Below are 23,759 nucleotides of genomic sequence, written 5' to 3'. Positions count from 1 at the left end.
CAGCAGTTGCAGCACTTAAAGACAGTAGACTCCACATCTAAAACCACAGTGTGATTTGGCCATATGCATTCAGTATAATCATCTTTGCATTTAAGTTTTGCCAGCTTAAGATAGTGGGTTATTCCTACCAAATGAAAACCAGTTTCCTGATAGAACAGCTCAAGTTCTCTCAAAAAAGATAAAATTCAAATTAAAGGATCAAGCCTTAGAAAGAACAATCAGAGATTCCAAGAACAACCCTGTAAGGAATTGAGAAAAAGAAATTCAGCGAGAATTTGGCACAACTAAGAAAAACCACAAAACAGCACTATTTCCCACAACCATCAATTTGTACTTACATCCTCCCTGTACTAAGAAGCTTAGCCACAGCTCTCATACCTCCTGTAGAAGAGCTAATGAGTAGAGCCAGTCACTAAGAGCCACCAGTTCCTTTTGACACAGGAAGTAAAAAAACTAGAGGTTCTCTCCTACTGAATATATAGGGGGCTGCTCTCCATCAGCCGAGACAATGCCTCTGCCTGTAGCCAGCTGGGCTTCCTTGAGTTAATCAATTATTTGTTTCTCGCCTTCATAATTAGAGAGAAGTCACACCACCACTTTTCTCAAATGATAGATGGAGAGCACAGCCTGAAGTTGTGACAGGTGAACACATTCTGCCCTGGTTCTTGGGGTTGGGCAGAAATTAAGAGCAAAGCTATGACACCTTGTGCTATGGGTCAGTTACTGACAGCATAACACCTCCTAATGGCCCCAGCTGTCCTCCCCATGGCTGCTGACCATCAAGACCCATAAAAGGTGAAGTGAGAGGGGGAACATATAAAAATGAATCCTGAGGTGGTCTTAGGGGAAAAAAACCCAAACAAACAAAAAAAGCAAATGCTAATTTAGGTACATGTCTTCTTCGTTTATTTTCATTGTCAACCTCCTAATGCAGTTACTGCAGAGACCCCAGGACAAGAATGGGGTTGGTAATTACTTAGAACTATTTAGGCTGGAAAAGACCTTTCAGATCATCAAGTCCAATTGTTAATCCAGCATTTATTTATGTTTGATTGCTGTGGATTGCATTTGTAACTGATTTTTAACATCAGAGTGGTTTGTATTCTCATTGTGCTTCACTGATTTTTGCCTAACAGGATGATTTCTGTAACCTGTTTAAAAATTGTGATATAAAAGCAGGATTTAAAAATTGTGTTTATGGACTAATCTCTGAAGCTGGCTTCTGTCTCTCTCTGGGAGCTAAACTGAATGTATTTCATTATGAAAAAAGAAGCTTAATTTTAAATGCTGAAGTAAACAATCAACACTCCTCCCACATTCTCTAGGTTATAACAACAGTGCCTTATTTACAGAGATGATATTAGAGAAACCTGAACTGCTTCCTCAGCTGAGGTGTTAGGAAATTATAAACTTTAAAAAAAGGATAGGCTTTAATATATAAAAGTGACTTTTTATCAATAGGAGGCCAAGATATATTATAAATCTTGGTATTTTCTAGAACATTATTTTTCTACAGTGCTACAAAATACAAATATACAAATGTTTTGTGATATGCTATCTGATGGTCAGTGCTCAGTGGTAACCTTGAATACAGCATTTTTCTGGAATGTCACCTCTGCTATTATTGATCATGTTTTTTTAAAACATTCTCACTTTTTGTGTTCTTAGGTTAATGCAAATTTCTGAAGCTGAAGGAAAAGATGAAATTCTCCCTCCAACTATACAAAAAATAATAAAAGGATACAACAAGTATCTACGTCCATTTTTTGATAGTAAGTTGAAAAGCTGTTTTAATAAGATTGAGCCATAACGTAATGCAGTGTCTGAAACTGCAATGAGAGCAAATGTTTTCTGACTGTCCTTTTTTCTTCCCTGTTTGACAGTGACTGATCTGATTAAACATGATGTACTAAGATATAATAAGATATAGTGTAATAGTTTTTGTGGCCCAAGGTGAAACGTATTTCAGGTATTCACAAGCAAAACTTCCAGACTCCATTAGAAACTTGGCTATCGATGTTCATGCGTCCTCAGTGAAATAAGTTGTAATGCTATGCCTATTTAAAAGCACAATATTTCCTAATTTCCTAAATAATAATGATAAAATGGTTTGTTGAAGGGTAAGATAGACATATATATCAGACTGTTCATAAAAGCCCTGGCAAATTTTTTTGCTATACCAAGTATTATGTGCATCTACTATGACATTGCAAGAGGATTATTTAAGAAATGCTCCTTGCCTCAGGTCTTAAAGGTTATTGAACTGGTTCAGTACAGAACTGTGAGGGAAAACGATTTGAAAATGTCAGTTTCCTGTGTCAGAAGGCTGTTGTCAGCAGGTTGGAGACCAACATAGTCTAGTGCAATGCAGTCAACATCAGGCACCTGGGATCTCAATGACAAACATCCTCCTTGCTTGAATCTGGCTATTGCATGTATCAGAAATGCTGAGGAGCTATAAGGATGGATGAAGTTCGCTGCCTGAAGTAATTGTACAATTCTGAAAAAGTAAATATTCTGCATTCTGAAAAGATCCTCAGCATCATGTGTCTGTCACAGACTGAGTGCTAGGCAATAGTTCTTAAATGTTCAGAAACATTAAAGACTTCAAATGAAGACTTCTATCGTGCTTAAAAACGATTGACAGCTAGTTTCTTGGGTCATACTGTTACCCCTTGCCATCAATATAGCTGGTGACACTGGAAGACACTCTGCATCATGTGCTATTTCTGAATCAATTTCATAAAAATATTAAGATAAATCTGTATTTTAGGTTTAAGAGAAAGGGTAAATAACTATTTAATCTGTTTGGCTTTACTGTAATTGTCTCAGCTGCTGATACACCCGCTTTAAAGTATTTACATGGTCTAAGAAGATTATCAACAAAATAAAAGCAATGCTAATAAATAAACTAACACATTCTATTTGGAGATGATGGATAATGGAAAATCTATCAATAGCCACTGAACATCTTGTTATGTCATTCACTATTTCATGCTAGTACTAGAGGTACGCTGGCATTGCCATGATGGATGTGCTTTGGTAGAGAGCAAACAATTTAATTACAAAACCCTATGATAATGCTTAAGACCAACAGTAAAACATTTTTGAGTTAGAAATCTCCCTTTTCTAATGTGAGCCAAAACTTTTTGTAGCTCTTGTAATTCAGCAAGGCTATAGCTCTTTTTCTGCCTGGAAATTTTGTTCAGAGGGATAAAGGACTTTCTGTGTGTGCTTGGAAATCCCAGAGGAGCTCAAGCACAGGTCAAGTCTGACACACGCAGAGCCGGTCTAGCGCTTCCAGACAGTGCCAGCGTTGCTACATGTGCTCGCCACGGCTCAGGCATGCCAACGATTGTCTCAGAAATCTTTGATGGGCGTATATTAACCCTACTGCTGAAGGAAAGGGATGAGACTCTGAAAAATACACTTTATTGGTGCCATTTCTAAGTGCAGAGCTGGTGGTTTTGTGAGAGGTGTCTTCTTTTTTTTTTTTTTTAAATAATTTAGATGAGGATGACCCAGGAAACATTCATCCTGATTTTTGGACCTGCAGCTTTTTGTAAAATGAGGTGGGATCATTTTCCATGTGTTAGGCATGCATGCTTGCTGTGGGGAATGGTATCTGCCCAGCCCTGACCTCTCTCTGTTACTGGCAAGGTGGGCTGCAGCTTGGATGAGACTCAGGGCCAGGAGAAACTCTTGCTCTTAGAAGCAGAACTAGTAAACCACCGTAATCCTCAGATTAACAAATGAGTGGATTATACTGATATCTGTGACCACAGCTATCCTAGCTTTGTTCCATGTAATATTTTGCTTATTTCTATGGATATTGTCTGCCTGCAGCTGGTGTACCTTGCATCTGTTCTTTGTGAGAAAGAGATTTATGAATAACTGGCTTTAATATCAATGGCTACAGTACACCTGCTAAATACTTAGTGAAGACATAGTATCAGTTTAGTTATTTATACCTCTTCTGTGACTTTTTTTTTAACCTTCCTTATCCCCCCAAATCCTTAATTTCATTGGTATGGTATCTGCATGTTACTAGTAGGAGACTGAACAGCCAAAATGGATCAAAGTGCTGATTAGAACTGAGAAAGTTAATGAACAAATGCATAATAAAAACATAAACTGGGGCATTCTGGTGCTGGTGGAGATTATCAGCTAGTCTAAATGCCTCTGCAGCTCTAATTGTGTCAAGCTCTCAGTGCTGATTTACTCTGAGAAGGAAACATTTCTAGAAACATAAAAGGAAAAGAATGTATAGCATATTAGCCCTAAATTCTACGCTTGCTGTCTGAAGTGCATGAAAGGATTTGCATACAATGGGAACCTATTATGTATATTTTGATATGCAGAGATATCAGAAAACAATATCCTACACTCAGCCTCTTTAAGACACTTGAATCCCTTTTTCTTTTATTTTGGCCAAGATTAAGAGTGCGTATTCCTTTGTCTGTGTGGTCAGTTAGATATGCAGTCATAAGCAGGTATGAAAAAACTTGTCATAAGACTAGATGGTATTATTTTTTGGCATCTGCAGGACTTTGGGCTTATCGTTAGCTAGTCATAATGGAACACTGAAATGTGATTTTTATCAAGTCTGAGAGGGCTCGAGGTTTGAATTTTAGAATAACATAATTCAAAGTAATTTCAAAGTTATTTGTCCTTGGAATTTTTCTTCAGGCAGGAAATAGGGATTTTTGAAGTGATGCCTACTGCCAAGACACAGTCATGCTCTTACAGAATCAGTGATACTGAACTCCTTAATATTTAGCAAAATGGTTTTTTTTTTTAGTCCAGAAAAGAAAGAATTAGATATAAACAAGTGATCATAAAATGAAGGTTTCTTTTTCCTAAAGCCAGGAGAAATGTAAATATTTACTACTCAGGGAAATTTTATGGCAGTTTAAGTTCTTAGTTTAATGAGCCTTCCATTTGCCTATGTGTTTGTGTTTGGCCCTTGTACTGGGACTGGTGGATGACTGGAAAGTACCTAAACGGAAACAACTCAGCTAGTGTCATTAACAAGGGGATTATGAAGATTTTTTCATTTGAATACAAAGGCTGTGCATAATGACTTTAAAATGGTGTTCTCCTTACATGGTTTGGGACTAATAGATTTCTAGATTTTTAAGCTTGGATTAATCTCTCCTTACTGTAGTCATCCCCTCCCCTCCAGGTCACCCCTCCAGTCCTTTGCTACCCCGACGCTGCCATTTATGCACAGTACAGCCTGTCATTCCCATCTCTAGGCCCCTAAATAAGGTGCCTAAAGTTAGATTAGAGGAAGGCAGACTTAGTGTGTCAAAGGTTTGTAGAAAAGAGAAATTGCCTGTGCGTTTTATGTTTGTCCGTGGTGGGTGGCACATACTAGTTACCAAATTATGAGGCTACTTCTACACAGTGTTCAGTACAGAGGAATCCCAGCTGGACTGGTTACTTGGCTCTGCCTTCATCTGGATGTTACTATTAAGAATGTTCTCTTTGCTTAACTACAGCATTTTAATGTCCCTCTTTGAGCTGGTTCATCAAGCAAGTCTTAATAAACTGAACAGATAGAAAGCTTCATTAATGAATTAAAAAGTTACCTAATCTACAATGATTTTAGCCATTCTTTGGACTGGAATATGAAATAATCCTATACTAATGTTAGTAGATAGTACCCCTTAATGTAATAATGTTCATCCTGGACTTTTAGATAGATGTGAAAGTCGTCTATAGAAAAGCTGACATAAGGAATTGAAAAATGCACAGCTATTTCCCTTAAATGTGCTACATAACCCTGACACTTTATCACAGCCATACAAGCTGATTTCAACATCAGGTTTTCTGCTGAAACTGTATAGACTGATTTTACAACTTTAGGTGCTATGCCAAACCTCTCTGACTTTCAGTGAACCTTGGATCAGGTTCATAGAGTTAGGAGATGCATAAGATCTTGTAAATAATTTTATACAAATAGATTTTGTTCTGTGATTGAATGTGATAATTTAAGTGTTCTAATTAAAAAGAGAGAGACTAGGAAAAGGTCACAGCTAAGTGTATTTGAATATGGAAGCTGCTTTCAAGTGATACAGAAAAATGTCATGCTTAAATCAGTTATTCTAACCCACACTTAAAAGATTCTTTTCCTTAGCATTTTAGTGAATGCATTCATTTCACAGTATTAAGGTTTACATTCAAGATAGCAAAGTAAATTTTCGAGTCCAACCTTCTGTGTAAGACCAGTCATTGTATTTTTCTCCCATGTCTTCTTTATATTGAGTTCAATGAGTAATTAGATGAAGGCAGTTTACCACAAAAGAGATCAGAAGATAATGGGATGTCATCACTGTCTAAGGCCCTTTTAGTGAGATAAGCTCATAGGGTACGTGAGAAGGAAATATCAAATATTGTGATCTAAAGACTATTTTAGGTACCAATCAGATCCTTCAGAGAAGGGCAAAAAGCCTGGAAGGCTATGGCCTTCTATACTATGGCCAGTTGTACAGTGGAAAAAAGTTTCTTTTGAACCCCTACCGAATCCTTAAAATTGTGATTTACTAAATCAGTGGCTTGGTGCAAAACTGTAAACTTCAGCATACAGATGGTAATATAGATTTTCTTTCCTTTCCCATGGAAATAAGAGACACTTTGAGACTATCATTGCCACCAAATCCAGCTTCCTGCATGCAGGACAGTTTGGCTGTTGGTTGGTTTTGGGATTTTTTGTGGTGTGTGGGTAGGTGGTGGTTTTTTTTTCCCTTCCCTAAAATGCTGAATTAACTGATTAAGTTCAGTTAGAGGAAAAAAAAAAATTTGAAGTTTCATGTTGTTTCTAGCTTCCGTATACTGGGATCTTGCTCTTCTTGATCAGAGAATGTGTACAACTTGTTATTGGACATCTTTTCTGTGCACTCACTGACATTAGGCAAGTCACTGCTCCATCTTCTCTTTGAGGAGCTAAGTAAAAGCTGTTCCTTAGTTTTCATGTTACAAGCTTTGATATTAAGTTTCCAGTGTTTGTCTTGTGGACTGTTTCTCTCTCTCAATTGAACTGTCTGCTGTTTGCACTTTTTTTTTTTTTGAATGTGGGAAACAAATCTTGTCACAGTAATATAATAACAGTGCTGCCAATACAGTCTAGATTGCAAGGTAACTTAATTCTGTGTATTGCTCCCCATTGCAACGGTGCTCCTGCCAAAGCATAATATGGAAAGATCATATTGAAATGATTATCTGTGACAACCTCTAAATCCTTCTCAAAGGCACTGCTTGCCAAGACAGTTTCCTATCCTGTACATACTGCCTGCATTATTTGTCCCCACGTTAATTGCTTGCATTTGGCTGCATTAAAATGTCTTTTGACAAATGATTTAACAAGCTGTCGTTACTGCGATCCCCACCAATTCTTGTCTTGTCTGCAAACTCTACTAATGAAGCTACATCACTGTCTAAAGATCATTGATGTGAACAAATGGGATTGAAGCTGATTCCTGCCAGAAACAGATCTGTCTTTTGATGTCTTCATATCAACAATTACAGTTGAGGTCTGTCAGAAGGCCTGTCTTAATCTGCTCAGTCTCTTCACGCAACGTATATTTGTCAAGAAAGATGTCTTGTGGAGGGAAGTTAAATGCACTGAAATGATCCAAGCATAAAGTATCGCTTTCAGATAAAGTCCCAGAATACCGTAAACCAAAGCAAAACTGTTAATTAGGCAGACAAAAACAGTTTTTCATGGAATTATAATAAATTATTCTAGTGATACTCTTCCTTCTAACTCTGTTAGAGTTACACAGTATTTTATCCAGTATTGCTGTAAAGATGAGTTCTTTCAAGAAGCCATCCCTTTTGAGAATGAATGCCAGAATTGTTTTGAGTCTTCTTAAAATGAAGGATAAAGGGCTAGTAACAGTGGCCCAGCACTGGCAGATCATGATATTGCTGGTTGATTTAAGTAGTAGGTCTTCAGAGTTACAAGTACATGTTTGCATCAAAAGTTAATTTTCTGCCACTCTTTTGGCTGCTTTCCCATATGTAATTATGGTAAATATCTGTAAAGTGCATAAAGTAACAGTCTTCGTATAAAAACTTAAGTAAAATTTAATATGTATGTTAATTAGATTGTGCACCCGTTACTGTAACAATCCTTCAGTGTTTTTTTGCCATGTTTTGAAGATTCCCTTCTCTAATGCAGGACAGACTGACCTTAGTTTTCTTCTGAAGATTGGTAGATTTCTTCTGAAGTTGTCGTTATATGTACAATTCCTGCCAAAAATATGGAAATGTAGGAATTGACTGCGTCATCTGGCCAACTGCCCTGTTTTTGACACTGTCAACAGGAGACATTGCAGAGGAAGTTCAGGGAAAACACTAGTGGATAATAATGGGAAGAATCATTCTGTTATTAATACTTTGCTTATTTATTTTGTAAGGCACCATAAATTTTATTTAGCCTCACATGAAAGTAATTACCATTTAACTATTAATATTGCTTTGAGTTAATTAACTGTTAAAGCAAAGCTATTCTCAGCAGCTTGAACTGTCTTAAAGGCAACTTCCATAATTTGTTTTTCTTGCACAAGCCCTCCATGATGTGTTGCTCTATCTGAGGGGGTGTTTTCTGCTGCATCTTCCTGAGTGCTTGGCTCCATGGGCTGTCTGCACAGCACAAGGGCTTGGGTCGCAAAGACTCTCAGGGCTAGCAGAGGAGGGTGGCTTTGTCCTGACTGCACTACTGCTGCTTAGCACTTGAACCGCAAGGACGGTCCGTGCTGGGACGATCGGTTGGAACTTGAAGTATCTCTTAACCTAATGTAGGTATCTTTTGGTGGCTGAGGGTCACCCAACACTACCATTCTGTTGTATTACTCAGTATTTGGAAAAATACTGCAACAGGAAAGAAGAGATGTTCGAAATCCTCTTTCTTTGATTCCAGAGAAATTAACCCTAATATAATTTCAGTAATCTTTCTGGAAAGTCAACTTTTCCTCTTAGACGTGTAACAATAACACTGATAATACTGAAATGTTGCTAATCAACAAGGATCGAGTGTTCTTACCAACAAAGGCAAGAACCAATCAAGGCCCCATATAGGATGCCATTTGGGCGTCATGTTTAATATGATTTTCCTTGTACGTGCACTCTGTTAATTATTCTGCACATTTTCAACCAGGAATAATGTCATGTTTCCATGAAAGTGCTACACAAATTCTGCATTTTAAAACACACAGCTGGTGATCTTCCTTCTGACACTGAAATGCACATTCACAAGGAAAGGAGAGTCTGAGCATACTAACGTTACAATGACATCATGACACCTACTTAGGTAAGGTGTTTAATCGTGCTGGATAAACTTCAGTTGATATTAATACTAAAAGGAGAATGAAATACCTAGTTTTGCTTTACAAACACAAGTTTAAATAACATTAACTGCTAATGGTGAAAAACAAGACGTTAACAGGCAGTGACACAATATAGACAATATATTCTTAAATAGGCATTAAATAGTCACTCAGATATCCCATCTGGATTTTAACCATGTGACATTGCCAGGAGCAGCTCCTTAGTTCACTAATATCTTATGGACCAGATGTTACAACTGGAAGAATTCTTTCCACTGCCCTGCACCTCATGACAGCAGAAGCGTATGAGGTACCATGGGGATTATACCTACTGCACCTTATTGTGCAACATTTCCCAGCACTTCCTTTCCTAAGGAAAGAAAAATAATCGTATAGACAAGGAAATATTTAGCAAATAAAGCATGTTTATTAAAACAAAAATACCATTAGTCTAGAAGTATTGTATCTTGGTTATGAAATCATTAAAATTATTTCATAATCTAAACTTGAAGGATATTTCCTTTTAAAAACCTACTAAACATTTAGAAGTAAATGGATCAGATAGTGGAAGATTTGGTAGCCAATTCTCCTGAACTCTGAGTATTAAAAAATCTGTGTGCTATATTCTGACTTTCTCTTTTTTGCAGATGGTCCTGTGTCAGTTGGAATGAGTCTGGATATTGCAAGCATTGATACAATATCAGAAATAAACATGGTATTGTAGCTTTTGCATTCTTTTGTTTGTTTTGCTCATTGATGCCTTGAGTTTACAGCTGCTGAAAATGCGACTGAGGCTTTTCTCCTTGTGCAGTCAATGTGTGTTAGGAGATAGAATTTTATTTTTCGTAAAGATATAAATATATTAAAATATATATAAAAATGTACCTCATCATTCTGTCACTCAGGCTACCAGAGAATATTAACGTTCCTTATGTATTCAGTAAGTAATCACAGGTATTTAGCAAGAGGGAAGTAAGGTGAAAACTTAAGATGCACGTATCATATTGCTAAAGAAACATAATAAAATAAAAAGTTGTTTAAGAAATAGTGTGATTTCAATGCAAGACGACAAGGCATATTTGATTTGAAGGTGAATTGAGCTGAGAGCTGTATTCAAAGTGTTGATAAATCTGGCACTACTGTTTGCCTTGTGATGCTGAAAGGATAAATTTTGCCAAAAGGTTATGATTCCCTGACTTCCTATTGCACTAACTTGTTTTATCATTTTGTCCATCTGAAGTTAGACATCTTTTTCCAAAGTTTTCTTAAAATATGCACTATTTAGTAGTTTATGTGAACAAAATAATGTTTGCAACCACTTATATAAATCATTCCAAAATGTAAAAATTTACAGAGCCAGATTATCTGCTGACAAAGCTCTGATGACTTCAGCTGATTTATAGCCCCAGGGTCAGGCCATCAGCTTTTACTGTAAAATTCCAAAGACCATAAGAACAAAATCTGCTCAAGATAATATTTCTTAATGATGTCAACTTTGCATCAAGTGCTGGGAAGTGTGGTAGTACAAGGGCCGGTACAACTGCTGTTGGAGGGCTAGCATTTAGGATTGAGACATGCAGAGTCACAGGCTATTTGTGCCTAACAGCTGTTCCCATATACTTTTGTAAAACAGAATACACAGGCTTCTGCTGTATAATAACTTTGTGTTTTCTCTGTCAGGACTATACAGCTACCATATTTCTGAGGCAGCGATGGACCGACGAGAGGCTTTGTTTTGATGGTAACAAGAGTTTAAGCTTAGATGGTCGTCTTGTGGAAATGCTTTGGGTACCGGATACCTTCATAGTGGATTCAAAAAAATCTTTTCTTCATGATATCACTGTTGAAAATCGTCTTATAAGAATATACCCTAATGGAACAGTCTTGTATGCTCTGCGGTAGGTATATACCATGAACAAGCCTTTATATTTAGTGTCTACCTACATTTCAAACCTTCTAGGTTAGCAGAACGTTATGCTTAAACTAGTCTATTTGTAAAAGTAGAATACGCATGGCGTTGTAGTCTTATGAATGTATAGTATTATTGATCAATACGATTGAATTCTTTAAAATTAAACAATAGGTCTCATTTTCTTCCCTAAATAGATCCTTTTGCTAATACAGGAATTGCCTTTTGCCATTCCAATTGTTTTGCAATGAAGTAATCACAGAGAAATGCAACCTGAAATTACTGATTTGCATTATTTATTGCAGATTATATTTTATAACAGATTTTGATAAATACGGCAAAATTGTAAAATGTCTTGCAAAATATAAACAAAGGAAAATACCCGCTAAAAGTGAGAAGGGGACAAAGGGTGACCTTTTTAAATTGCCTATAAAACTCAGCTATTCTGGAGCAGTTTCCTGTTTTGGATGTTAATACTCTTCCACACTAGATAACAGTAAATACTAGATATTTTTCCTCACAATAGATATTTGCCTGCAAATATTAGTTCAAGAAGTATATATGGCTTATTTTTACTGATGAACAATTTTATCCACTTAATAATCACCAATATTTTTTTTTTCCCCCCAAGGATCACCACGACTGTTGCGTGCAGCATGGATCTGTCCAAATATCCGATGGATAAGCAGACATGTACTTTGCAACTGGAAAGTTGTACGATGCTTTATCCTTTTTATTTTTATAGAATTAGAAAAATATCTGATTTTTTTTTCCAAGGGCTGCTGTATATTATTTCCAAAGAAGCCAAGAGACAGAATGTAACCAGTCCCTGTTGAACTACAACAGTATCTGTATACAGAGATAAATGCGTGAGGTTTCACTGCAAACAGCATGTCAGTACTGAAATGCTGCCATGCTATTAATGATTAAACAAAATCTCAGGAGACTCTCATATACTTGGTTTTGCAGTGCATCCTGCAGTTATTCTGTTGGTCTTCAGGGGGAGTTCTGTGAGTAGATATTTTCCAGCATAGCTGAGAAAATATATGTTTTTTCTTTCAGATAGTATGTATCTTTCTCCCCCTGCCCCCCTGAGACACAATTCCTTTAGGAAAGGAAGAAATTATAATAAAGCTTATTTATAAGGCATAGAGTTCATGATTAGTTTACTGTTTTCATAATAAAAAAAGATAATTGCATAGGCAGTTCTGTTCTGAGATTAATATATCCAGATCCTTCTGTGACTTATTTAATTGTGCCTATGCCAGTGTCCTAGGAAAAAATGTCATCAATTGATGGACCAAGATTAAATATACCTTTATAGATTCTCATTTTATCAATCAATGTCCTCACAATTTTCATTACAATGTTCTCTAATACTTTGTAGACATAGTCACTTTACAACCAACTGAATGTGCATGTTTGTAGTTAATTTTTTTGCTATTATTCATATGGTAACTCTAGCAAAATATTTTTGCGTGGGATAATGTAAAAGGACACCTAATCCTGTAAGATGAAAATATATGTCAATACAAATCCAGAATCTTTTGGAAAGTTGTCCAGTACATGGCAAGTTTTATTCTTTACCGCTTCAGAACTGTGTGGGTGTTCTTATCTCTTGTTGGCAATGACCAACTAGAAGATTGCTGTAGTTTTATTTTAGACAGAAACAAAGGAAACCAATCCCAAAACCTTCCTCACACAGGAGTCCCTCTGGAATCAGCAGTTTTAGAAGATCTGTTTAACAAATAGTGTTTTGAATTCAAACTTGGATTTATCTCTAAATTATTTTCTGTTGGAAGAACATATTGGTAGGTCAACATATAGAAATTTGTATCAACAGCACTGCCTAATGAGTCACTTAATATTTTCTCTAGTTCCAGAATGAAATGTATGTCCCACAGGAACTTAGAATTCATTTGACAGGATTAAAAAAAGGAGAATTCCCTATACAATTAAAAATAAGTATTTTTCAGAACGATTCCATCTGCTTTTCCAACAACACACGAGTGTCTCCTGTCCAAGGGGAAAACAGTAATGTCTTCACAAATGCTTCCATGACATTGCTGTTTAGTTTTGAAGAAAATAGCTAGAAGCAATAAATGCAAAAGCCAGGTGTCTGCCATTAGCTGTGGCCCTTTTTCTTTGGTGCACTCTAATACTTTCTTTTGGGTAAGCTGGAAAGGGTGTTTGCCCCCTCATGAGATAAACTGTGTTAATTTATAGATTAATAATGACATCATGTCAGAAAAACTGCTTGCAAATGCCATTACCTGGAATTAAGAACCGTGAATGCAGGCATATGCACACAACCATGCCAATACTGACATTTATAAATAAAACATAAAATATGTAGCAATTGTTTGAGCTGAAACAAGGTGTTAAGCCTTTAATTAAGTGATTCCTTGTGTAAAGACAAACATGATGTTATCAAGACGGTTGATACTGTGCAAGGTTTTGCACATTTCAGCCAACATGTCTATTGCTTTTTCCCATTACTGCAGTGCTTCAGAAGGTAATACAGGGATATGTTAGGAAACCAAGAAACCACTCTGTTGATATGGCAGATCTGAGTTTTGGGGATTTTGGAGGGCTCCTGTCTTGTTTGGTACTGCTGAGGGAGTCATGATCTCAGCCATGTGATAAGGGAACACCACCATTCATTCACATGGGGCTGAGGGCTTCTTTCCTCATTTATTCCCCCACACAGGCCTTCAGTCCAAATACATATTCATGTTTTGGGATCATCTCTGAAATTTTATTTCCTTTTTGAACTTGTCCTTTAGCATTTATTCAGTGAAGAGCCATGTGAAGGCACTTAACTTGTGCTTGACAATCAGGGGAAATTAAAATTAGCAACAGAAAGGTAAAGAAACTCATTTGTATTAGGCATTATGAATGTTTAATCCCAAATTTACTATTGCTGTAGTTAACCCTGTTGACATTAGCTGCTTGTACAGTATCAACAAAGTACAGGAAGGAGATATTTTGGGCTTGAGGAATTAGTTAGAATGAAAACTCAGTGTCATGTAAAGAGAATAGAGATTAGTTGCAGAAACCAAATAGCATAGATTAAGTATTTTGTCTCTATAAACTTTTTAAACATTTTATAATTAGTGAAATATTAATCCTCTGAATAAAGAATAACTTTGCATAGAGGGAGCACTGTGCTATTTAAGTTTACTGACTACTGGGAAGATTCTCCCCATGAAAATTCTTTATTAAAGAAAAACAACCTTTATTTGGAGACATGCTTGTTATTGCCCATCCAGGCATCAAGGATTTCTCCCACCTCACGTAGCTTGGAAGACACAATATCTTATAAAAAATAAATAGCAGTTTACAGTGGTACCCTGTAGTTCTTTGGAATTTATTTAAATATCTGCAATTCATTTATGCTGAAGGAAAGTAAAATAAATCCATATCTGGAGTCAGGCATAAATACTCTTTCTATGAACCTTTTTGTTTGGACTGAGGACCATGCAATCATTTGTTTGTAGGAAATGTTAGTTTTATTTTTTGTCTCCCAAGTCTGGGAAATTTCCCAGCATGTGGATTTAGGAAATTGAGAACTTAGCTTGGATGTGCATGTTTTTGGCTTAGTCTTTTGACACAGCAGTGCTTTGGCTTTAATTCCTATAAATGTGATGATCCGAGCAGAGATTCTTGGTCATGACACCTTTTTATAAAACTGCCAGTGATAGTGAAAACATTTACATTTAAAGAATGGTCATGGAAAGAATTTCCATTTGGTAACTAGCACAGTGTTTCCTTGAAATGAAATTTGTGAACTCCTGTTTTTCCTACATTAAATGCCTGTAGGAAATTGGTTCTTTTTTGTTGGTGCAAGAATCAAACCCATTAACGTAAAAATATTAAAATGCTCTTTTTTATTTTAATGCCTGTCTTTATCTGTGATTCTGTGAGCTGTGCTCTTTTTGCAGCATATACCCTTGTGCAATGTATTACATTATTGTCCTACACTGTAATTTACTTACAATTGACTGGAGTCTAAAAATAATCATCTGCTCGTGCTTCTGTACCCTAAGCTTAGCTATTAACTTGCACAATATAAGTCTGTCAGATACAAGAATGATTGATCTAAGTAAGCTAAAGGTAAAGATGTTCAAATGCTCCCTGTTAACATGTAAATTACATTAACATAATCTTGAATTAATCATATACACTAGTCTGAAAATTGCCTGCCTTTTAATATAATGGGAAAAAGGCTACAGAGGTATTTTAGCTATGATTGTGCTGCATATTGACAAGTGTGTGCAAAATACAGTTGCCTTCTGATAGATGATTCATGTCCCATCTTGGCTCCTAATTACTCCTTGAAGGTTAAGAGGAAATCTCCTGGGGCCCCTGAAGTGTGCCACACTGTTGAGCATGCAGAAACAGCAGCATTTAAGTTAGTGTCCTTGGAAGCATCCAAGCTCCTAAGTCAAACTGTTGTCTCAAGCGATGACCCAGGCCCAGCTCAGAGCGCAGTGCCAGCACCCAGCAGCCCTGCTGCTCTCCTCACCCCTTCATTTCTACAGGGATGAGGACTAAATGCACTGCATCGAGGAACAGCATCCTAGGATGCAACAAAGGGCATGCTTAATGTTTAGTCCAAATACTGGCAGTGCTATAATTCATAAAAGCTCTATTTCTTTAAAGCTAAATAGCTTTGGGCTTTAGCATATCATGTGGTATTAATCTATTTTATGAGTTTATATTGTCTGTACTAGAATAAAAGATATAAAAAAGACCACCTCTAAAAAGTCAGCTTTTAAACTATAAGACATCGCATGTTATTGGGAGTTTTGTTGTGAACAGGCATTACATTCTGCCAAACCCCATCATTGTTTATATCTAAGTGTACTTTCAAGCAGACAAATAAGAAACAGCTGAACCATAAGTGTGCTCAACACAAATTAATGATTGTGTAAAATAAGCACTTTTGTTGGCTTGTGTCTCACTGCAGGGGGTTATAACATCAATGATGTCATGTTTTACTGGACTAGAGGGAATGATTCAGTTCGAGGTCTGGACACACTCCGACTGGCACAATACACAGTAGAAGACCACTTCACCTCAGTGTCTGAAGCGGTATATGAGACAGGTAAAAACACCTTTCTAACACTTTCTAGGTACAGCTTGGAATATGGCTCTGGAAACAGGGCAACATTAAGGACCTGAGCACATTGCTTTCTCTGAGGATGACAGTTGTGTTCTCTACTAGATTGCATTCTTGAAATCACAGTTACTTTTCCAGATGTTACTAGCAGAGAGCTGGATAATGAAAAGGTTGAGAATTTCTGAGCATTTTCTTGGAGGCTATGTGTTATCTACAGAGTGATAAACAGCAGATGTACTACTACTTCCATGTAATGTCAGGGAGAGCTCTTGTGAACAAAGAAGAGCCTGTAAGTTGGGCATTTAAACTGGGGTGACACCAGGGACCCTAGGTACCCAGCTCAGAACTGTTCCCAGCCTTCCTGGAAACAACCACTCTGGCTTTATTAGGTAAGTCAAAAGCCTCTATTCAGCCATGGCAATTTCTGTGAATATGCTGGCTGCTTTAACTGTAAGAGGCTGGGTTTCATGGCTAGTGCTTGTAGGAGTTGGTCTTTATCTGCAGCAGCCTCTGCCCAGCATAGTGGGCAGCAGAGCGCAGGCTGCCCAAACTGAGGCTCCTCTGTCTGGGGAAGGACCAGAAGCAATTCCACAGACCTGTTCTGCTGATCTAAGGAAACTGCTGTAGAAAGTTTCCTCTAACAGCAGGACTTAACCTCAGGAAAGAGCCTGCTCCTGATTACTTTCCAGAGATTTTGAAGGGGTTTTCATAGAGTTCAAGACCTGCCAAACCTGCTTTATGCTCTTTGAGTTACTCTTAGGTCCTTTGTTGCTGCTCTTCACTGCATAATCACTTTCTCTTCTGCTCGAGTCAACACAGCAACCAAAAGGTGATCTTTAAATGAAGATACACACATCCTTCAAGGCTGTAATTTCCCCAGAGGATATGTTGCTAATTCTGAAACACATAAATATAGTTTCTCTATTGCATTGTTGGGTATTTCTGCTTTAATAATTCAACACAGAAACTTTATGATCTGTTTTCAGGTATTAATTCTGGATAAAAGCCCAAGTTCTCTAAATGGATATACAAGTAGAAATGAAATACATAGTAGCAGACTCCAGGATCACAATGTATCTTACTACTTATATAAGTGACATCTGCTTGCCTTCTTCCTCTTTACAGCTTCTGGGTAAGCAACATCAGGTTCAATCAAAGCAGAATAATCCTTTACTGCTGTTCTGCCCAGAAGGGTATTAGGACCTGTTCACCACACAGGAAAGAGGAAGAGGAAAACTGTTTAATTCTTACCACGTTCTATCACAGCATACAGACTCTAATGACAAAGAAATTTGTATTATTTTTTACCAAACAGAATAAAACCAATTTCCAATTATAACTGAAGAGGCATGATCAGATGAGCTGTGTTCTTTTCAATAAATGATGCTGTCTTCCTCCTTTTATGTTGGCAAGAATCATATGTATAAAATCAAAAGCCATTTTTTCTTTTAATTATACATTTTAACACATGCAACTTAATTAAATTAAAATTTCCCACACCTGCTTGTTTCAATTCTCCTGTTCAAGAAAGCTACGTTATCAAGTGCTATGCAGTACTTTTAAAATGAAATCTCATAATCCTCTTAATTTTCTATTGAGTCGTTATGAATTATGCGCTATTTTTTTTTTCCCTAGGAAAGCAGTGTCTACTGTAGCCCATATTAAAAGAAAAAAGCAACCAGCTTATGGAACTATGTAATCAGTTTCAAAATGAAAAGTGATGCTTTGCATTTCTTTAACACCATTTATAGATATGTGAGAGTATTTTATAAATAACAGTTACATGATAAATAAGTTACTTATAACAGTTACAATTCAACAAGCTGAAGTTAGGAGAGAACAGTGTGTAGTATTTCCTAACACAGCAAAAGAAGGCAAACAGGATTTGATACTCTGTGAACTTGAACAGACAGTACGGATACTGTGCAATTGCAATACTGTACAACAATGGAAAGCCCAAGTTCACGTACAGCCACTGACAGAGCCAATTTAAAATGTAGTTAGCAAAATTCCTGCGTAAATTACTTCAGTAAATTTAAGAAAAGGACACTGTGGATTAATCTTGTTTATAGAACAGCACGTATCACGTAATAGTAATCACATTATGGTAATCACATACTGCTAAGTTACTTTGAATAACGTTAGCTAGATTGCTGGTTAGGGTTTGGTGTTGATTTTGTTTTGGTACAGATCAATTTCATTTCAGACATGGGTAAATTAATTGCTGGAACCACTTCTTACATGTCTTTTAACTATGGTCCTTATAATGCATCCACTGATACACTCTTGGACGCCAAAGCCACGTATGTGCATCAGCAGCTGCTGGGTTTTTATTTTAGCTGTCTAGCCAACACCACCTGCATTCTCAGTGATACAAAAAGCTTGCCTTTTTTACTGGAAAAACATAAAAGCAATGTAGAACTGTTACAGTCTAGCTTTTTGTGTAAATGATCATAGAAATAAGGCTGAAATACACTTTAAGAATTCATTTAATCTGTTGTTGTGTTGCAAGGCAAGGTCATCTATATCTACAGCCTATTTCCTGGCAGATGTTTCTAGGAGGAAGTTAGACAAACCTCCAACATGTCTGTTTCACTCTCCCTAGGTGATTTTTTTTTTTTCCTGGTGATTATTACCTGCATATTTTCCTCATGTCTAATCTTGATTTCCCTTGCTGCATTTCAAACCCATTATGTAGATATAGAAGACAAATTTCTTGCTCTCTTTCAGCAGCCTTTGACTATTTCAGGACAATATATCTTTTCTCAGACCAACCCTTTCCGTCTTTTTAATTCATATAAACAGCTTCCTAGATCTCCTGCCTTTGCTATTGTTCTCATATCTTTGCTGATATGCATCACCCCAAACCGGCTACCCTCTTTCCACCAGATAGTTTCCATAGATGGAAGGGTTTACTTAATGCATTTGATGAACTCTTCCTCTTTATCCCTTCTGGGTTGATATGTACTTTTCTTGCAGAAAATTGTTGTGCATTTTTGACCTTGTTCAGCTTGAGATTCCTTCTAGTACTCCACCTCCTTTGTGGACCTGTAGCCACATATTCCTGTGCTCTGTTTAGGGAGCTAGTAATTCCCATCTGAGTGTTGGACTCTGTAATTGCTTTTGTTGAATTGTGTCTTGTTTTACTCGGGCTGTTTTTGATAGTTTTTGAGATAATTTTGAACTCTAATCCTGTTCTATAATGTGCTAACTCTCTTAACAGACTCTTGGTATGTTATCATGTTTGTTAGTGAGCAGTACTGGGCACAGGACAGACCCCATGTGTTCCCACTCAATAAATGCTTCTATTTTCACAGCAAGAGATGGCTAATTAATCTCAATTAACATTTTTAATTGGAGAGAGAAGCAAAAATGTCATTTAATACTTGAGGCTAATTGGGTGTTGATGGCTTTTATTCTGGCTGGCAACTTTCCTCAGTCTTGCTCTCACTACTGCAGCCTTCCTGCCAAGCCTTCAGCAGCAGCAGGGATGAAGAGGCTCAGCTTGCTCAGGTCTAGTCTAACACGGAGTCTTCAGCCTGAGCACAGGAGACAGGAAGAGTTATGTCAGGCAGTCAGGGCTCTCAGTGCACTTCCCTGCTTAGAAATCCATGAAGTCAGCATAATGGCATATTCAGATGGTATTATTTTGGCAGAACAGTGGGAGAGACAAACATAAAGTCAGTCTCCTCTCCTTGATGCACAAAGACAAGACATTTGCCCTCTTGAAAAAGACTGCAAAGGGAGCTGGCTGCCGTTCCTTGTCTGCACTCACTGCCAGGTTTTTGATGTTTGTTACAAATCCTGCTTTAGCTGCCTTGGGTTAGAGGCCTCGTCAGACCTTGTTTGGCTCTGTAGTGTTGAAATTCTACTGACCCTTGACCACTCCACATTACTGGTTTCTCAGGTGGGAGGTCACGGCTAAGCCAGTATTGAGATGCTATAATTTATAATTGGTCATCTGAAAATCTATATAATCTGTAAAGGGCGTATAAGAGTGTATAAATACAACAGACTCCTACACAGAGTGTATTCTTATCAGTCACAGCCTGTTTCTCTTGAAATAGAGGCATTGCCTTGCTTTGTCCTACAGGCCCATCTGCGTTTCCCAGGGCTCAGGAGATTTATTAGTTAACAGTCAAACTGTTCTAGAACTTTCAATTCTTCTTTTCTGAGGTATGGTACACTGAGTCACTTCTCTCACTCCCTTTATTAGTTCTTTTACGATCTGTAATTGCTCTCCAATTATTATTTCTGAGAACATCTGCTTTGCCATACAGGGCTTATAAACAATCTCAGAACTGTGTTCAGTATGATCTTACCTGGTGAGTCTTTGGTCAGCCTCACCTAAGATTCGAGCAGTTACATAGACATCTATCTATATCTGTTAGCATGTTGTGTTCGACTTACCTATCTGAGCTCTTCTGATCACACTTTTTAAACAAAGCAAGGTTTTCCAGTTGAGTTGATGTTGAAAAGTTTTCCAGTCTAAAAATCTAAACTGTGAACAGTTTAGAGGGAAAACAGTTTTGGAATTTATGTTGAAGAAGTTACAGTAACATAAAAACATCTGGAAATGCAATGAATGGAATGAATATCAAGGATATTGAGAAGAGGCATTTTGTTAATTTCTGGGAAGTTACTTGTTGTATAAACAGAACTACACACAAACATCTGTGGTATAATTGTGTTGTAAATTTTCTCTTTTTTTTTTTTTACAGGTACTCTAAATGGATAGATATAACTGCACACAAACACTATGTGAAACTGTTTATTTCATTCTTAGGAAATTTGAATTATAAATTCTTTTTTTTTTTTGGTAAAGAATTTTTGTGAAGATGAAACACATGTTGAGATGCCTGTCCTATTCCTCATCTCCTTTAGTTCACTTCTGAAAAACAAGTAGGAAAAGATGTTGACACACTTAGCATCCTTCATCACTCAGAGAATTGCATTTAAGTTGCACAACTTAGTTTTTGGGTAAAAGTGGGGACACTACTCATTCCTTAATGCATACTTGCAGTGTTCACTGCAAACAAGCAGTAAGACAATTGCATACTGAAAACTGCATTTTCAGCACATAGTTAAGTCAGTAAAATGCTATTTAAAGCTTCCCTGTACTGTGCCCTTAGAAAGTGCAAGCAGAGAAGAAAATGATGCATTGGTAGAGTTACACTGACGCACTTGTGTGAGATGTACATCACACGTTTTAGCTGGCATCCAAGAGGTTATCATACATATTTCATGATAGAGAAGAATGTGCTCTTTGTGCCTGACTGCACACCCCTGTGCAGGATACCAAAGTGCTTCTTACATAAAGAGTGATGTCGAGCAGTCTTTTACTGGGCTAGAGTTCATGAAAAAGCCCACTAAAGTAACTGTGGGGAAGATGCTCCCATCCTGGAACACTGGAGTGGAAGTCAGGAACTCTTGACAGTGTTAGAGCATCAGTTCTTCTTTCAGGTGCCTCTGCTGTGACTGTCAGCTGGTCAGAGGGGAGCAGGGACGGCAGAGATGTAACATTCTGCCATCATCTGGGAACAGATGCCATAGAAAAATGAGATAATAAAAAAATGGATGACCTAGGGTGATAAGGAAGCCTGTTTGTTTAGGTTTATATCTAATTCTCAGGCAGTGCAGCAATAGTCAGTGTTGATAAAATCATCATCGTTATGGCAAGATATATACAAAGTGTCAGATAGTGCTGTAAATTAGAATATTATTTTTAGAAGACGAAATCCAAACATGAAAGGAAAGCTATAAAGAAGAATAAATTAGCTTTACTTGCCCTCAGAAAGATTTGCCTTAGACCTAGACTTACATCTGCTCAGCTGGTGGGAAAGACTCTAAGCTGGTATAATTTTTATGCTACTGAAACAAAAATAGTCAGCTGGTACCAACTGAAACTTGAGGTTTTTTCATTCTTTCTACTTTCCAGAATACTTTTCTTTTAAAAAAAGAAAGGCAGTATAGAGAGTTAGAGCAGGTATGGAGACTATAGACTGCTATTTAGATTTGTTCTTCGTCTACAAGATAGAGCTGCTCTTTACTTTAGAACTTTTGCTCTCTAATAAATTCTATAAAGCCTGAATAACTCAGCTTAATCATTTGCTGTGGGCTGAGCTAAGTAGAATACCTCACCTTCTGGGTTAGAGTATGTATACTGTCAGTCATTTAGGTTCATATTCATCTGAGAAACTGTTAAACACAGTAATTTGATACTTTGGTAAGTGCTTACACTGTGCCTTTGCTGCAGAGTTAGCTATCTGCATAGAGATTATTTCCATCGTGTATCAGATTTAAATCAGAGCAGTCACACACTGAAACGTCATCCATCATGGGCAAAAAACTTGAATGAAAATATTTATGCAATTATTTTATTTTCAGCAAGACTCAAACAAGGGGCAAACTTGACAGTTTTGAGGAGTTAATTTGAGATGTCCTTGAGTTAACTTTAGTAAAACCAGGACTAGGATTACATGAACCTGTTTCACTTTTGATCCGACTGATGGCACCGTAGCCTTAGATGAAGAAGTCAAAGGCAATGAGATACATCATTACTATCTCATGTGCAACTCGTAATAGGAGTAGCAAATCTGTTTCTTTTTCAAGATGATAACTTTTGGTACATGTGGAGTGCCAATGAAAAAGGACTGTAATATTTCCCTATCTTCATTTTGTCCTATTGCTCATTTCTTTTAGCATAAGTCTGCATTGCATCATTTTTCTTGACTACTTCTTCCTTCAGTTTATTACGGGAGGAGTTCACATGAATTCTATATATAGGTTGCTTAAAAATTTCCATTATAAAAGCTCTTCTGAACTCTTTAGAGAAATGCTGACACTATTATTACCATGTCCATGATGTGTCTTTGGGTTCTGGCAAGCAGAAAGCCTTAAGGTTAGAGAGCCTTTTCTTTGTTCCTCAAAAAGCCATTCAGCTGTAAGCTATTACATCTCTATTTCTCTTTGTTGTTCACATTGCTTCAGAAATTTCTAGCATCAGGAAAAATAACACAAAAGAACACAGGAACATTCAAAGGGTTTGTCTACACTTGGAAATTGCAGCAAAGTGGCAACGTGTGACTTTCAAATTTGATATTTTAAACTAACTTCCTGTGTACACAATTGACTTTTATACTAAGGTGAATGGAGATAGAGTTGTAGGATGCTAAGAGGAGAGGGTATTGCTGTATGTCTGTTATGTATTGGCTATTTCAGCATCTTCCATATAACAGACAGGCTGAATCACCAGAACCTCCAAGTGCCTGTGGTAGTCTGCAAGAAGCATTGTACAGTCTCTTCATTCCCCTTTGTTGGGTACATCGCCCACATCCTTCCCTAGGGTCAGCACAGAAGCACAAGACAAACGACTTTTGTGCAGGATTCAGTT

General features: G+C 37.2%; 1 protein-coding gene across 1 annotated transcript in view; it reads left to right on the top strand.

Moving 5' to 3' along the window:
• Positions 1-1,705: 1,705 nt before the first annotated feature.
• Positions 1,706-23,759, top strand: part of LOC104505912 (gamma-aminobutyric acid receptor subunit pi-like) — a 30,587-nt gene continuing 8,533 nt past the window's right edge. Inside the window, exons 1-5 of the mRNA XM_010146673.1 lie at positions 1,706-1,772; positions 9,980-10,047; positions 11,013-11,230; positions 11,873-11,955; positions 16,214-16,351. Of these exons, the coding sequence (XP_010144975.1) occupies positions 10,000-10,047; positions 11,013-11,230; positions 11,873-11,955; positions 16,214-16,351 (487 nt within the window). The 5' untranslated portion in view covers positions 1,706-1,772; positions 9,980-9,999. The remainder of the gene's footprint in view (positions 1,773-9,979; positions 10,048-11,012; positions 11,231-11,872; positions 11,956-16,213; positions 16,352-23,759) is intronic.

The sequence above is a fragment of the Eurypyga helias genome, unplaced genomic scaffold, assembly GCF_000690775.1.
Source record: "Eurypyga helias isolate BGI_N326 unplaced genomic scaffold, ASM69077v1 scaffold8562, whole genome shotgun sequence".
Classification (NCBI taxonomy): domain Eukaryota; kingdom Metazoa; phylum Chordata; class Aves; order Eurypygiformes; family Eurypygidae; genus Eurypyga; species Eurypyga helias.
The sequence above is the reverse complement of the archived record's forward strand: the minus strand, read 5'-3'. Positions and strand labels throughout refer to the sequence as shown.